This window comes from Primulina eburnea, chromosome 18 (genome assembly GCF_022965805.1).
Source record: "Primulina eburnea isolate SZY01 chromosome 18, ASM2296580v1, whole genome shotgun sequence".
In the NCBI taxonomy this organism is placed as follows: Eukaryota; Viridiplantae; Streptophyta; class Magnoliopsida; order Lamiales; family Gesneriaceae; genus Primulina; species Primulina eburnea.
Window position 1 is genome coordinate 30,386,804 of NC_133118.1, and position 17,969 is coordinate 30,404,772.

The window sequence follows — 17,969 nt, forward strand, 5'->3', positions numbered from 1 at the left end:
GTGGTGGAAATGTCAAAATAGTAGGAGGGAGATTTATAAAATGAAATCCATATTTTATATCTTAAAATTATTTTAAAATAATCAGCAACAATTATTCTGTTTCCATATCAGTATATTTTTCGATTTCGTCACATAATCCAATTTTGTTATTAACAAGCTAACCGAATCTAATTTTCAAGACTGGTTGGGAAAATTGTTCTGAATTCGGAGAAAATGGCATACACACTAATGTCAGTCCTGCTGAACGGACAAAGCATGCAAGATGGTAGGACCATAGTATGCAAGCTAAAGTGTAACATGCTCGCTTTTACGTCAAATGAACTGTAGGGACAGTTTGAGGAAATTTTGAATGCTGTTGACATTCGAATGCTCGTGCAAGAGTTGCATGGTGCATGAAACTATGCACACCACTTTCAAGGAGCTGATGACTACACGCACGCAAGACAGGGCTTTGGCCCATGAGCGTGGTGTACGTATGACTGGGCTTGCTAAGAATGTGGTGGGCCTGGAATATGTGATTCCTAACGAGTTACTAGATAACATCAATTTGTTGTCTTTCTCTTCCTCATTTGACGTGGTTATGGTGAATTGAATAAGATAGATGATAGCCTTGAAGAGCTAGTCAATACGCTTATAATTTATGAGATCACCATAAAACATGGAATTTTTGTTTTTCTTGTGGCCCTCTCGTCAGACGAAAATGGCCCACAAGGTAAGGGAAAGAAATGTTCTGCCCCTCACAATAAAACCAATCCCAATAAGAAGCAAACTCTGAAAGACACTTAAAAGGCCTACAAAGCCCGATAAGTTAGAACATATTTATTTCACTGCAAGAAGTCCGGACATAAGAAATTATATGCGCTAGAATTGTTCTGGAAATGATAAGTGAATGTCCGAGTAAACATGATTTCAACAACAAACAAAAGAAAGTTAGATGATCCAAATCCCACACAAATATGGCATGCTAGACTAGGTCATATTTCCCAAAGAAGTATGCACAAGCTAGTGGGAGAAGGCATGTTGACTTGTCAGACATAAATTCTCTACATGCTTGTAAGTCCTGTCTAAAAGGAAAATTGACCAAGACTCCATTCAATGGAAACGTGGAACGTGCACATGGTCTACTGGATTTGATCCACACAGACGTTTGTGGCCCGCTAAGTGTTAGCACAAAATATGGGCAATCCTACTTCATTAACTTTACTGATGACCATTCGAGGTATGGGTATGTTTATGAAACACAAATCTAAAGCATTTGAAAGGTTCAAAGAGTTCAGATCTGAAGTAGAAAACCAGCTAAAAAGAAGTATTAAGGCACTTCGATCTGATCGAGGTCGAGAATACTTAAGTGTTGAATGTTTGGGTTATCTAAAAGAGAATGTGATTCTCTCACAGTGGACTCCACCAGCAACACCACAATTGAATGGTGTTTCTGAATATTGTAAGCGAACCTTGTTGGACATAGTTCGATCAATGATGAGATTCACTGAATTGCCTACATCATTTTGGGGCTTTGTGCTTGAAACTGCGGCCATGTTGTTGAATAATGTTTATACTAAAGCAGTGGATAAAACACCATATGAGATGTGGATGGTGAAAAACTCCCAAATATTCTTACGAGAGAATATGGAGATGTCTTGCTTAGGTGAAGCAGATAGTGGGAGACAAATTGGATAGTAGATCCACTTTGTGCTAATTTGTAGGATATCCAAGAATTCTGTCGGATATTATTTCTATCATCCCAATGAAGCAAAAGTGTTTGTTTCAAGAAATGCCACCTTTATGGAAAGGGAATTTCTATTGGATAGAAAAGGCAAGACGATAGAACTTGAAGAAATTCAAGATACTCCCTCAACTATAGTAGTTGAACCTAATCCCCAATAACCAGTAGTTGAAGTACAAGCTCTTAGAAGGTCTGATAGGGTTATTAGACCACCTGCAAGATATACGCTTCTTCATGAACAAGGCCATGTTGAGTCTTGTGTTGGATATGATCCAATGAAAAGAAGCAATATCTGATACTGATTCAACCGAATGGCTTAAAGCCATGCAGTCAGAAATGGATTCTATGTATTCAAACCAAGTCTGGACATTGGTGGATCAACCTGAGGGAATCGTTCCCATAGGGTGCAAATGGATCTACAAAAGAAAGCTTGGGGCAGATGGGAAGGTAGTGACCTTCAAAGCAAGACTGGTTGAAAAAGGATATACTCAAAGGCAATGAGTTGACTATTTCAACAAGCTTGCGGATGCAATAGCCACATGGATTGAAGCATGGGACGAGCTTAAGCCCTCGAAAACCCCAGCCGCTCTTTCCAACAGCATTGCTAAGTAGAAACACATAAATGGTAGATACAAGTTTCCTTTGATCAAGTCATAAGACATACAAGCAAAAGTGATCATTCTGAACTTGACAATAATCCAACTCTCTCAAGATAGCCAAGAGTGTTCTTTTGTAATCCATAAGAGATGAACAAGAGTATGTTGTAGATTAAGAGCAGTAAGTTCTTGTATTTCAATATTTGTTGTAATCTGATACTATCAAATTCTAATGAGATCACATCAATTCATTTGTCGAACCACGTAAATCTCATGTGTCTTTAACATTATGTTCTTTGATTCATATCTATGGGCATATTAGTGTGTGTGTGTGTGTGTTGCGTACTGTATTGGTGTGCAACCTTGTGTGATCTCTGTTTTCAAGTTCTGATATTATACTATGAAAACTGATCGTAAAGGGATTCAATCACTACAACTGCCAGGTTCTTGGTTGGGAAAACTCTGAGATGATGGCCGGGAAGATTGAATTGGATCGATTCGACGGTAATGGGGACTTTGCACTATGAAGAAGAACAATGCACGCCATTCTCGTCCAACAAAAAGTTTCCAAAGCCCTCGAGAGAGGAAAAAAACTCTCAGAATCACGCACAGAAGACAAGAAGGTTGAGATACTGGAACTGGCCTTCAGCACACTAGGTATCTGGGAAACTTGAGTCCCTTTATATGACAAAATCGCTTCAAGATCGGGTCTATCTTAAAGATAAACTTCTTGGTTTCAAGATGATCGAGTCAAAGTCCAAAGAAGAAAATTTAGATGAATTTAATAGACTCATTCTGGATTTGGAAAATACTGAGATATAAATACTGGATGAAGATTGAGGCAACAATTGTTAATTCTCTTCCAAAATCATACTCAGTATTTGTGGACACAATGAAATATGCGAAAGAAACACTAGTGTCAGATGAAATACGAAAGGCTCTGAAGGCTAAGGAATCACAGGACATGATAGAAAAGGACAAAATAAACTTGTGACAACCTACATGTAAGTGGGAGATCAGATAGAAGAGATATTCAAACTAAGAACCAAAGTCGATCAAAATCAAAGACAAAGAAACTGAAGTGTTTCTTGTGCCATAAACAAGGACACTTCAGGAAAGATTGTCTTGATCGACACAAACAAGGAAACAAAGCCAAGGATTAGGGAGAAGTATCCATTGCACAAGAAGGTTATGGCAGTGCTGAGGTGTTATGTGCTATTGATTTCAAAACAGATCAGCACTGGGTTCTTGATAGTGAATGTTCAAGGGAAGTGAGATTAATCCCTGAGTTGAGAAGAAACCTAATATCTTTAGGGAGCCTTCAAGAAGGATATACCTTTAAGGTCGATAAAGGGATATTATCAATATACAAAGGTGCCCTAAATGTAATGAAGGGAAATAGATCAAATGGTATGTACATTCTATCATGGAACACCATAGTAGGCTCAGTTAGTGCTGTGCAAGAACAAGAAAATTCCAGAAGTTGGCATCTCAGACTAGCACATATAAGAAAGGTCTTTTTGAATTACATAAACAATGCTTACTTGGTGAGAAGCCACTGAACCAGATGGAATTTTGTGAAGACTGCATAAAAGGGAAGTCTACAAGAGTTAAGTTCAATGTGGAAAAGCATACTCTGCACCAATGGATTACGTTCATTCAGATCTTTGGGGTCCATCAAGAATACCATCAAATGGTGGAGCAAGGTATTTCATGACTGTTATTGATGAATATTCTAGGAGAGTCTGGATCTATACACTGAAAACAAGAGGAAGGCAAAGGATAAATTCAGACAGTAGCTCAGACTTTCAGAAACTCAAACTGGTAGAAGGCTAAAGAAACTCAGGACATATAATGGACTGGAATATTGCTCAAAGGATTTCATGAGTTCTGCTAGAGAAGGGAATAACAAGGCATTTTACAGTACCTTATACTTCCCAACAAAATGAACTAGCCGAAAGGATGAACATAACTATTTTGGAAAGAGTAAGATGTTTATTATCGCACTCGGGTGTACCTAAATCTTTTTGTGTTGAGGCTGCCAACACAGTCTATTTCCTGATAAATCGAAGCCCCTCAGTTCCTCTAGGATTCATGACTCCTGTGGAAAAATGGACCTCATCACCCCGACAATTGAATGATCTAAAAGTCTTTGGATGTGCAGCATATGCACATGTCAAACAGGGCAACTTAGATGACAGGGATCTAAAATGCATTTTCTTGGGATATCCTGATGGCACCAAGGGTTATAAACTTTGGTTCATAGAATTAGGAAGCCAAAAGATCATAGTCAGCAGAGATGTTACTTTCAAGGAGGATATGTTCCCTTTGAAGATTCACACTGATGAAAGGAATCCTACTGAAGTCTTTGATGGTACAGAGAGCACTAAGATTAAGATGGAGCTAACTGGAACAAGCCTAAATGATGATAGTGAATTCTTGACAGAGAATGACACACTAGATACAGACACTCAAGACTCACCGAACTTGCAGAATTACAAATTGACAAGAGATAGGTAGAGAAGGATCATAAAGCCTCCTCAAAGGTTTGGGCTTGCAGATTATGTCATATGCATTCTCTACTACATCTCAGATTAAAGATGAACCACTAAATCTTCAAGAAGCCATGAGGTCAAAAACAAGGGATAAATGGCATAAACCTATGACAGAAGAAATGCAATCACTTCAGAAAAATAACACATGGACACTGGTGCCAAATCCTAGAAATCAGAATTCAATTGGATCCAAATGGATCTTTTAAAGGAAGCAAGGTATACCAGGTGTTGGGTAACCAAGGTACAAAGCAAGGTTGCTGGCCAAGGTGTTCTCTCAAGTTGAAGGTATAGATTTTCATGAGGTCTTTTCACCAGTAGTCAAGCACAAGTCAACTAGATCTGTCCTAGCATTGGTGGCAAAGGAAAATATGGAACTTGAACACCTTGATGTTAATTTGAAGACAAATCTGATCCACCTCTAGTATGCATACCAAAAAAATCACTCTATGGCTTAAAGCAAACCCCTAGGCAACGGTATAAACACTTCAATAACTTCATGATTCACCCAAGTTCACCAGGAATACTTATGATTGGTGTGTATAGCATAAGGAGCTAAGCACAAGGAAAATCATGTACTTAGTGTTATATGTAGATGACATGCTCATTGCATGTCAAGACATGGAAGAGATAAGGTCCCTAAAGGTAGAACTAAGTGTGGAATTTGAAAAGGAAGATGTTGGACAGGTTAAGATGATACTAGGCATGATTTGGGGTACTCAGTGAGCATGATAAGCAGATTTCTGGACAACCCTGGTGAGGAACATTGGTCTGCTGTAAAGTGGATTTTAAGTTATGTAAAAGGCACTTTAAACACTGGACTGATGTTTAGGGGAAGTGGAGTGAAAGGGAACTCGGTAAATGGATATGTTGTTTGGATTATGCTGGAAGCATAGACACCAAGAAGTCTCTGACATGATATATATTCACTGTGAATGGCGCTTCAGTAAGTTGGAAAACAACACTTCAACAGGTAGTGGCATTGTCATCCACCGAGGCTGAATATATGGCAGTATCTGAAGCTTTCGAGGAGGCAAAATGGATGTATAGATTCATAGAAGAACTTGGATTTGGACAGGAATCTTTGGTTGCCTGTTGTGACAATCAAATTGCAATACTTTTGTCCAAACTTGAGTCTTTCACGAAAGGACTAAATACGTAGATTTTAGACTCCATTTTGTTAAAGGAATCATAGAATCTGGAGAAGTGCAGATTCATAAGAAAGCGCTGAACACAATCCATCGAATATGTGCACTAAAGTCATATCCACATACACGTTTCACCATTGCATGCAACTGGTGAATGTAGCCAAGGGCTACATTCCTTAAAGATAAAGGGACACATGGAGGTGGTCTCATTGGAAGCTTAAATTGATGACAAGGTGGAGATTTGTAGTTCCACTGTCAACAATTGAAGAAGAATAGTCAATTAATAACTGGAAGATATTTGAGTCAAGAACTGGCATTTAGTTGGTTGAGATTATGATGGATCTATGGCCAGTATTTTCTGGAGATCAAGGGTCGCTGGATATGAATACTCCAAGTAAGGTCCAGATATAAGTATATCTGGTTGATCAAGTCAGAAGACATACAAGCAAAAGTAATCGTTCTGAAATCAACAATAATCCAACTCTCTCAAGATAGCAAAGAGTGTTCTTTTGTAATTCAAAAGAGAAGAACAAGAGTGTTGTCGATTGAGAGCTGTGAGTTCTTGTATTTCAATATCTGTTGTAATTTGATAATATCAAATTCTAACGAGATGGCCTCCCGTGGACGTAGATCGATTCATTGATTGAACCACGTAAATCTCGTGTCATTTACATTCTGTTCTTTGATTCATTTCTATCGGCATATTAGTGTTGATGTATTGGTGTGCAACCTTGTGTTGGTCTCTGTTATCAAGTTCTTGATAACATACTCTGACGACTGATCGTAAAGGGATTCAAACACTTACAATAACTAGCATGATGCACGTGCGTTGCACGTAATATCAATTATATTATAAAAATTTTAAAAAAATGATTTTTGAAAAAACAATTTGAATCATTTTGTTATTTATTTGGGCTTAATTTCTTATCATATTAGACGATTTATAAGAACTTATATAACTTATTTTCAAAATTGTTTTCTAAATTAAAATTCAAGCATTTGATTTTATGTTATATAAAAAGTGTATAGAACATAATAGATAGAACTAAATGAAGTGAAACAAATTATTTTAAAAAATTATATATTCAAACACCACGTATAAAGCATAATAACCTAAAAATCAACCAAATTATGGATTTTATCAATGCATAAATCATAATCTACATAAGCGAAGCATACTAGAGACAAATAATTATCAATTTAAAATCACTGTGACTAACTCATAAAAACAATGTTAAAACAAATGAAATAGTAATATTAATAGTAAAATATAACTCATGATATTTAATTTAACCTCTTAATAATTTTTTTACTTTTTTTTTTACAATTCTATATCATGGATAATAAATTCTATATATCGATATTTCGTAGACTACCATTGATGACTATTAATTTCTTGTTAAATAAGTTTTAAAATAATAAATAAATCAACAAATATAAAGAAATGCACATTCAAATAAGATTATATGATAAATATCAAATAAACTCATATAATAGTTATTAAATATAGATTTTACACAATTGGTATGATTTTCACCATTAAAATTTGAAATATAACAAAAGAAATAAACTTTCATAAAAAAATGTTATTTTTGTATCTATTGAATTAATTAGTTTGATTTCAAAATAATTAAATATCATATGTAAAAATTCTGATACTTTAACAAATGTTAATCAATGATCATTATAATTATATTTATTATAAAGATTATATCATATATTGTTTTTACATAGAAAATAACTTAGAGAGTCTTTTTATTGCTTATTAAATATATTTTCATGAATTACATATTCAATGTTTTGACTCATGATTGATTTTATCAGCAATACATGTAATTTTTTAGTTATACAGTTTAATAAAATAATTATGCCTATAACATATATATTTGTTGTAGATAATTTTTTTTTCATATTTTTTGAAATCGTACTATCTTTTAAAATCGGAATTAAACTCTTTATTTTCAATTCTTTGTTAAAAAAACCCATAAAATATGTTAGTTATTCTACTATTGCACGTATGTTATAAATTTTTCATATATCTTTTTGTGATACTATAATTCATTACTTAATTAAAAATTGCACTAAAAATATAATTACAAAATTACAATAAAATAATTAGGAATAAATGTAGAGAGAAAATTAAAATGATAAAATATTTAAATATAGTATAAAGATGAGTTATTTGATAAAATTAATATAGGAGTTACATTCTATTCTATTTTTGTGATAGTATAATTCATTACTTAATTAGAAATAACACTAAAAATATAATTACAAAATTACAATAAGATCATTAGGAAAAAATTGTAGAGGGAAAATTAAAAAGATAAAATATTTAAATGTAGTATAAAGATGAATTATTTGATAAAATTAATATAAGAGTTACATTCTATTCTTGAAGTGTGTATAGAAGATTAATTTTGTCATTGCACGATTGTAAATATATATTTTGATTAATATTATTTAAATTCACAATTAAATTTAGGTTTATAAAATATTATATTTGTTCATGCATTTAGAAATTAATTCACAAAATAAATTTAAAATTTTGATTAAGTCCGGTGTGAGTATTTAATGGTAAAAAAGTTTACAATAAAATCATTAGAAAAAAATTGTAGAGGGAAAATTAAAAAGATAGAATATTTAAATGTAGTATAAAGATGAATTATTTGATAAAATTAATATAGGAGTTACTTTTTATCCTTGAAGTGTGTATAGAAAATTAATTTTGTCATTCCACAATTAGAAATATAGATTTTGATTACTATTATTTAAATTCACAATTAAACTTAGGTTTATAAAATATTATATTTGTTCATGCACAATTTATAGATTGATTTACCATTAATATAATTTTCCGGTGTGAGTATTTAATGGTAAAAAAGTTTATAATGATGAAATTATAAGGCTCTAAATTATTTAAATTCACAATTAAATTTAGGTTTATAAAATATTATATTTGTTCATGCATTTAGAAATTAATTCACAAAATAAATTTAAAATTTTGATTAAATATAATTTTCCGGTGTGAGTATTTAATGGTAAAAAAGTTTATAATGATGAAATTATAAGGCTCTAAATGTCAATTGATTATTAGTAATGATGAGACATTTATGTCCTATTATTTTTATCTCTACATAACAATAATAAAAAGTTTTATTTTGTTCAAATTTGCACGAAGGGTACTAACAACATACAATTGACATAATATATTGGTAAATTTAAATATTAAAGTATGTACTATGAATTATTAAAAAAATATGATAAATATATGTAAAGTCTAGAAAATTCGAACTACGTAACCTGACTGCAATATGTATTTAATTATTTTTACTGCATTAAATGCCTGATCATGACATGGATAGATGTTTTATTTCATGGTTGTTAAGATTTCATGTACTATGGTTTTTAGCAGTATTTTGCATTCGAACGAGGAACGGAGACCGGGGACATTTTGGACAAGTTGGTGGCTAGATCGGTTATTTCACGGTGGAATCGAGTAAGCTGCATACATGAGGCTAAGGGCAGTGGTTAGGTCAGTCCAGGAGGGTCCAGTGGTGAGCTAGGAGATGTTGGTTCAAGTCTGGTTCGTGTTGGTTGAGAGTAGTGTAGAGTTTGGCTTCGGAATTTGTTTGGGGTTTTGGTCACATGTACAGGGGGTGGCGCCACGGCACTGCTCTCCTGGCACCGAAGTGCCCAATGTTCAGCCCTTGTAGCGCCGTAGCGCTGGTGCATGGCGCCTAAGCGCCGCAATGCTACGGTATATATGGGGTATTAGTTTTTAGCGCTATTGTCTCGTTTGGGTATTGATATGTCGTTACGACCTAGATTAGTGAGTGTTAAATTGGATCATACGAGGTTTGATTAGGAGTCTTTGAAATATGGTTTAAGGATTGGCTTCGGGTCGAGTTAGCAATCCTGGCAACGCCCCGAGAACTAAAATTGCATGATTAAAATGTTTATGCTTATTATGAATATGAATTTTTATGAGAATACGGAAAATACGATGCATACTTGGTTTTAAGAAAAAGTACGTATATGCATGATATTTATAAGTGATGAATACAATAACATATTTTTGAAGGAGGGGGGTTGGTTGTGACTAATACGAACACGAACACGAACATGTAAGGCTGAGGCTCAGTGGATGGGTAGTATTGTCGCTTATGTTCCCACCCCGGGTACCGCAGTTATATATAAATGGATCCATCGATTAGAGCTGATACGAAAGTTACCACTAATGATCAGAATTCAATAAAAGAAAATGAACACGTATATGTTGATATGATGAGATATGTTATGAATGTGCTTATGCTTTGATATGTTATGTTTAATTTCATGTCTTTAAGATCATGAAATGTATTTTTATTACAGTATATTTCACTGTTGCATGATACGTATATGTATTTGTTATCACGATTCGGGCGTGTTGAATCTTTAGAATCACTAAGTGTGAATGATGCAGATGAGCATGATGATGTGGATACTGGAGGCGTCGAAGACTGAGTAGGAGGAGCTGAGTGTGCACACATTAACCAGAGGTTTCCGCACATTATATGTTTATGAGTCAGGAGTAAAACATTATTTATTTTATACATTTTACATCTTTTATATGTTGATGGTTTGGCTGGGTTTTGAACGTCACATTTGAGTTCTTTTAAAATAGTAGTTTAGGAATTTGACAAGGTTAATTCATTTAATTGCAGTATTTTTATTCAGTAGTTGAATGATTTTTTTTTAAAATGCGTGTGTTTGAGTAATTTTCGAAAATAGCTTACCAAAAAAAAAAATCTAGTAGTATTTTAATAGTAGACTTTACAATATATGTTACAAATATTTACATAGATACCATTAATTATATAAACACAATACATTTTCTCCTTTGCTAGTTTATGCTGAGAGGATTGTTGAGTTGGTGCAACTTTGACTCCAAAAAATTAGACAGGCTAAATTAAAATTTTAGTTTTGATATGTAGTTGTCTATTTGATTTAAATTCGTCCAAAATTATATAATTTACAAATGTGTGCACATGATCCTAGGATCGAAAAAATTTGTAAAATAACAACGATCAACTATTTAATTAAGAAAATGACTTCCTCATGTGTATTTGAAATATATATGCGGAGTTAGTTGACTGAAGTTAAAAAACAAAATACCCAGGATCTTGGCACCTCCCCAATATAAATTTAAATGGTGAGTTAAATATTTTAAGGAGAACAACATTTTCGTGTTCATAGAATTTGCATATTATTTATTTTTAACCATGTTAACGATCAACTCTTTGATTTTAGTCCACTAACTCGTACTTTTGTTCACATTTGGTTCTTGTATCATGATATAAGTTTTAACCCTTCTTTTTGTTGCAGGACAAGCCTTGGAGGTGCAAAACAACTTGCTCCCCAAAAACGTAGTACAGATATTTGAAAATGGTTTTTGGAATATTTTTTATTTATATTTTTGGTCATGTGATTTGGATTTTTTCATATTTGGTTATGTGATCAGTCAATTCACCGCTCGAACACACGAAAATATTTTAGTTTATATCAACATTTTAAATTACATAATTTGATGAAATCGATGTCGCGAGCTCCATGAATATCAGGTGTGCAATATGATTTCATTGAGTAATTTTTTAGTATAAAACTAAATGCTTTTTTTTTTTCTGGTGATTTTCAAGCATAATTAATGAGAGGATATTTTGTTGAGTTTGTTTTATGCATTTTGTACACTTCTAAAGATTATATTATGCATATTAGAGAAAATTTAGCTAGAAATGCTTGTATATGGAGTATATATAAACCTTTTCGTTATGTTATCCATCGTCGATCATAAATTACCCGAATTTTCGCGGAGGCAATGAAGGAACTCCAAACCAGTAAAAAAAAAAAATTTGTTACAAAATATATTATGTTAAATTCTTGTATTAGAATTTATGTGGCCACCATAATGTAAATGGAATTAATTAGTGATAGGTATGAATGATTTGAGCACCAATTTGTTCAACGTGGGCCAAACTAATTTCTAGAAAATTTGCTAAATTGACGGGGATAGAATAGAAGAAGATGACAAATATGGCAGGCTCCAATTTCTTTATTAATTTATAGAGAAGAAGAGATTCATGTCGATTGATATATAAAAGGTTGCCAACCCAAATAATTAAAGAAGATGAGAATGTGCATGCAACTCTTCAAATTATATATATCGTTGACAATTTTATATATATATATATGCACGTCTACCTAATACCAATATTTTCATTCAATTCATATATACAATATATACATATATCTGTATGTGTGTGTGCGTGCATATATACGGATATTATATAATCATAATATGAATGTAGTTAATTTATATCTAGGATGTAAACATGACATAAGTATAATGTTCAGTTTATACTACATTATATCAGTACAATGTTCACCGAGTAGGTCTCTTGTGAGACGGTCTCACAAATCTTTATCTGTGAGACAGGTCAATCATACTGATATTCACAATAAAAAGTAATATTTTTTTATGAATGACCCAAATAAGCGATCCGTCTCACTAAATACGTCTCGTGAGACCGTCTCACACAAATTTTTGTCATGTTCACCACTTATAAAATAATTGTTTTATAAAACGATCAATTATCTCATCACACGCGACGAACAATATAAGTATTCACTGTGTATACTTGAATAATCTAATTTTTCAATTATTCAACCATTTCATTTTACCAAATTCAATTTTATAACCAGGTTAGTCATATATTGTTCGTTGTTCTAAAAATAATGATGATAATTCGTACATCACACATGCCTCGCCCCTAAATCATAAACAAATACATATATATATATATATATATATATATATATATATATATATATATATATATAAATGTCAACGAGAGAATTATATAATTCATCCTCAGTTCTTTGAAGTCACCATCAGTCTTTGCGTCATCTTGTTTTCATGGAAGCCACGTTTGGGACAACTCACCATTAGGAAATTAGGGGACCAAGAAAATGATTTGCATGACTTTTTAAGATTGCAATACTCCATACTTAACCACAAGTATATATGCTAGACTTTTACATACATGATTATATATATATCAACAGGAATACAGTTTCTAGCTCACCTTGAACCAATACAAGAATATGTCGGGCTGGTGTATGAGTCGTGCTGCGACTCGTGTCTGTATTCGCGTCCGCTCTCGTGTTCGTGTCCGTTCGCCTTCCCAACATTATGAGAATACTGCGAGTTTTATCAAGGAAGAAGAGAAATCCGAGTTGTCGAATCAAATCAACAAATTGGGTTTGGAAGGTAGTTTATCTGCGTCTGAATGTGGGAACAGAGTCATGGTCGTGGTTGATTCGAGCCCAGAGGCTAGAGGAGCGCTGGATTGGGTGCTCTCTCACACTGTTCAAAGCCAGGATAAAATCATTCTTCTGCATGTTGCAAAACAAGGTATTAGCACATCTTTTCATTTAAAGAAATATGGCTACAAGTAATGGGCATATAATTATGTATGCTGATGAAGATAACATTATTTCATGATTCAGATGCAACAACAAATGGGGAAACCAATCAACAGGCGTATAATCTTCTTCGCTCGTCGAAAAGTATGTGCCAGTTAAAAAGACCTGAGGTGAGCAGAAAGTTCATATCTTTCTAGACCACTTATAATGATGTAGAGAATTTGTTCCGTATAAGAGAGTCACAGTCGCGTGTAGCTCACACATGATTGAATAATAATCAATATACTTGGAGCATATACGAAGGAGTAGAAAGTTCATCCTACCCAACATTCTTAATGGTATTCCAAGTACTTTTGAGTTTTCAAGATTTGTCTCAGTTTACTAAAGCGCCTGTAATGAAAAAGCATATAATACAAACTACATGCATTTCCTACAACTAGAAAATAATGAGATGAAATCAAGATTCTAAAGGGTAGTAGATTAAGATGCTTTCTTCACATGAACTAGGTGCAAGTTGAGATGGCAGTACGAGAAGGAAAGGAAAAGGGACCAATTGTCGTTGAAGAAGCTAAAAGACTGAAGGCCTCACTGCTAGTTCTGGGACAGCAAAAGCAATCACTGTTATGGCGTCTACGGTTGATATGGAACAGAAAAAAAAGAAGCCGAGTAGTTGATTACTGCATCCAATATGCTAACTGCATGACAATAGCTGTAAGAAGGAAAAATAGAAAATATGGAGGCTATTTGATTACAACAAAGCGGCACAAGAATTTTTGGCTTCTTGCTTAGTAATAACTGTTGAGATTATCATTCAATGAAAAAGTCCGGGGAATCAATGATCTTGTAGTTCCATGCTCAAGTTACCTGAAACTGAAATCAATCCCAAAAAACCCATGATAGGACGTATCGTTACAAACTTAAATGTATAATTACAGCATATTGGTGAACAATATTTCCCTGGATTCATTTTTTGCACAACAGTGAATTTTAAAGCAATGCAAGTTCACATACCAGCAACTTTTGCTTGGTTATATATGCAAACTGACAATCCAAGACAATGCAAGAACAAGTGAATCAATGTATTACATTGAAATAAGATTAAAAGTAACTTACGAAAACATGCTAATCGTTCATGTGTCACTAGTAAAAACAGGAAACAACACTGGGAAAAGAAAGCCTTACCATGGTCAGTGGGCAACAATAGCATCTTTCATGCCATCAAAACTTTCAAGTCTTCCGTAGTCTTGGTAAAATTGGTTAGAGCGACCACCAAAGCTACAATAAAAAAGGTTACCAGGTATCTCTAATTATCAAATCTCACAATTCACAATTAGAGAAATTTCTGACGTAAAATAATCACAAACCTTACCACTTCCAACAACAAAAATGTTCTCTAACCAAAATAGGAAAATTGATTGATATACATTTGCACCCAGAATATATGTATTGAAGACAAAGATGAATGCCCCTTGACTATTTACAATATTAACCATGAATGAATTGTTCATTCAAAGTCAACAACATAGATATCAATTACTATACAATTGAATCAGCAGCATTCGTTGGAATTTTCGGCTGCAAAGTTGTATTTAATATACAACCTAATTTCCTATGACTAATGTGTTCGCAACATCTTCTTCCATAACTTAGTTGTGTGTAGCTGTTACCATTTTCTCCGAGTGAGAGCTAATTCGACATTCCCATAAGCACTTTGTCTCGTCATTGCTTCTTGTTATAACACTCTTGAGGAATCAAATTCTTCTCTATGGGTTTTCCCCAACAAGTGACCCTCCAGTTGGTCCAAATAAACGTCGACTTCCATATACACATAAATCCTCATCTAAATGGATTCATTTGAAAGCTTCATGAGAGTTCAGGTTATGACAAGGTGGTCTGTAGACAATTCTTTGGAGTTGATCATATCCGGCAAGTACTCCTGCTCCAGCCATACCGAGTAGCATGTTAGCTGTGATTCCCCTAAACAGCGCAGTGAAACCTTCTAGGCGAATAATTTCAAAAAATGCATGCTTAGCATTTCGATATTTCAATGATTGTCCAGATGTCAGCATCATTCTCCGTCTCAGTGTATCAAATGGGTATGCACAGACCCCAGAGACAGTAGTCACACTCCAACCTAAGAAAAAGCTAGCAAGAAAATTGTCCTGCAAATTTGAAATAGCGGTGTTTATTCTTTAACTAATTTATAAAAATCAGGCAAACAAAACTATGCAAATATAAGAGAGCAAATCAAACATGTAGGCCACTATAGTATATGTACCCAAACACATTTACAATATCTGGTCCAACCAAAATTACACATAACTTGTAAAAGTCAGAAAACACAAGATTTTTGCGCGATTTTTAAAATGGGTTCAACATATTAGAATTCATAATACCAAAAGCATCATGAAATGATACAGATGCAATTCACATCCAAACAGAAAACAATTCAAAGCAAAACAGTGCCAGGAAAAGAGACCAACTCACATTAAATGGTCCAACCAGCACAATAGGTTTCATTGTGTCGTAGATCCCAAAGTACATTCCTCGATAAAGAGTAATTCCCAAAATTGAAACCCCAAATCCCCGATAGAGTCCGCCAATCCCATCAACCGATAAGGTTTTACTGTAGACATCTATTATCCCCTTAAACTGGCGTTTACCATTGATAGGGCACTCCTTAGCATCTGTGGCCAAACGAGTCCGAGCATAATCAAGGTGATATAGAAATACTGAGGTGGTTGCCCCAGCAGCACTTCCAGAAGCAACGTTTCCAGCAAACCACTTAAAATATCCATCTTTCTCTTTTGAACATCCAAAGATGCTTCGGAAATAACCTTTAAATGCAAAGTTAAAAGCCTGTAAACAATTAAAGCAGCGGCTCCTCAGGAAACAAGGGTGAGAGGATTCTCAGCATTGTAATCCTTTTGTTTTTTAAATCCCTTTTCAATATTAAAAAAACCAGAAAATATAAGAAAAATACATAAGCCATATGTAAGTGTTCAAGATATAAAAAATGAAAAAAGAAAACCACTTAAGGAGGTGAAATTTGAAGGAAAGTGAATTAGAGCAGATAAAAATTATGGGCAAATAATCTACCTGCGTGGGAAAATATCTTATGATATTGGCTTGGTTACCCCTCCAAAAGGACAAAGTACCCTCCTCTCTGAAGACCCTCTTGAAACAATTCCCAACACCTAAATAGGGTCTTTGAAGTTGTCCTCTTTTCATCAACTCTCCTTGATTCTGCAAGAGAAGCTTCACCCTCTCAATTGGAGCTGCGGCACTTTTTGCTACAACAGCTGCTGCCCCTCCCATGAGGAAGTCCACAGAAAATTTCTCAGAATGTGTTGCCATCTCAGACCCCCTTCCTGTTTGACTCTAGTCCTACACAAGTTACCAAACAAGTATGCATCCATTACTATGTACACACAGAGCTTATCTAGTTTGTTCCAACGAATGAAAAAATGAAGAGGTTAAACAAAAATGCCGAACAATCTACTCACACGAAGATTACAAAGTGACCAAAAATCGTAATCCATATAATCTCTCTACTGCACTAATAGCAAAATTTTCCAGCATCATATCATAATCTAGGCTTTTTATTATTTTTACTTAAAAATATGAATATGAAATGCAAAGGAAATGCTATTTATGGAAAAAAAAAAACTTAGCAAGACAATATCTTTAACATCCATAAAATATATTTTAGCATGCATAAAAAGTATCTATATATTAAAAAGAAAATAGAACTATACAAAAGAATAGCTTGTTGAATCTACATCTTCAAGTGACAAAATAGGGCAGATTAACCAAGTTCTTATTTTTTCAGTGCCAAAGATTCAACTGAAAAGGAATAACTAAAAAGTATTTATTAAACAAATATCTCTAATTCAAAAGGATTCCCACTTGGACATCCTTATATTCTTCGAAGAAATATCTAAATGTATTACTTGAGGTTTTATCTAAAGTTGCCTCCCAACTCTTTCCTCACTTCACTCAACAGGTAACCATATTCTATAAAATTCATACTTCAATCCAAAAATTATCAATTAAAATGACAGGTCATCATACAAGAATGACCCAAAAGATTTCAAAGGACCCGAAACCTTGATAACAACCAAGAAAGATTGTGTCCATGACATATGGGGAACAAATTCAAGCCAGAGGTAACATCAATAATCACAAAACATCATTCCTCCATCTTGGTTCTTGAGGATTTCAAACAAGGCATAGATACAAATAACTCACAGCAATTATACACCTACAAACGCATGTAGACACGTCAAAAACAAAAGTTTATAAGCAGAGAAACGTGGAGAGACTTGCGGAGGATGGGAGAATCGTCTTCCACCACCACAAGATGAAGGTGAACGGGATTTTCTTGTCCTTTTTGTACTTTCAATTACGATTTTTTTTTGTCTCAGCAAATGAAAGGGCCTAAATTTTGAATGGTTAATTGTTTGAAAGGCCTTGAAAATTCTGA

At 33.9% G+C, this 17,969-nt stretch overlaps 2 protein-coding genes across 2 annotated transcripts; one reads left to right on the plus strand and one right to left on the minus strand.

Moving 5' to 3' along the window:
• The first annotated feature begins 12,875 nt into the window (after positions 1-12,875).
• LOC140819374 (uncharacterized) lies at positions 12,876-14,758 on the plus strand. Its single transcript, XM_073179441.1, has 3 exons — positions 12,876-13,472; positions 13,568-13,653; positions 13,991-14,758. Exons 1-3 carry the CDS (start codon positions 13,163-13,165, stop codon positions 14,270-14,272), a joined length of 678 nt encoding a protein of 225 aa, XP_073035542.1. The 5' UTR covers positions 12,876-13,162; the 3' UTR covers positions 14,273-14,758.
• An 89-nt stretch (positions 14,759-14,847) lies between these two features.
• LOC140819373 (ADP,ATP carrier protein ER-ANT1) lies at positions 14,848-17,802 on the minus strand. Its single transcript, XM_073179440.1, has 4 exons — positions 17,593-17,802; positions 16,583-16,870; positions 15,971-16,342; positions 14,848-15,645 (listed from the first exon to the last, which is right to left on the minus strand). The coding sequence occupies exons 2-4, from the start codon at positions 16,838-16,840 to the stop codon at positions 15,334-15,336; spliced, it is 942 nt and encodes a 313-aa protein (XP_073035541.1). The 5' UTR covers positions 16,841-16,870; positions 17,593-17,802; the 3' UTR covers positions 14,848-15,333.
• Between the last annotated feature and the right edge of the window lie 167 nt (positions 17,803-17,969).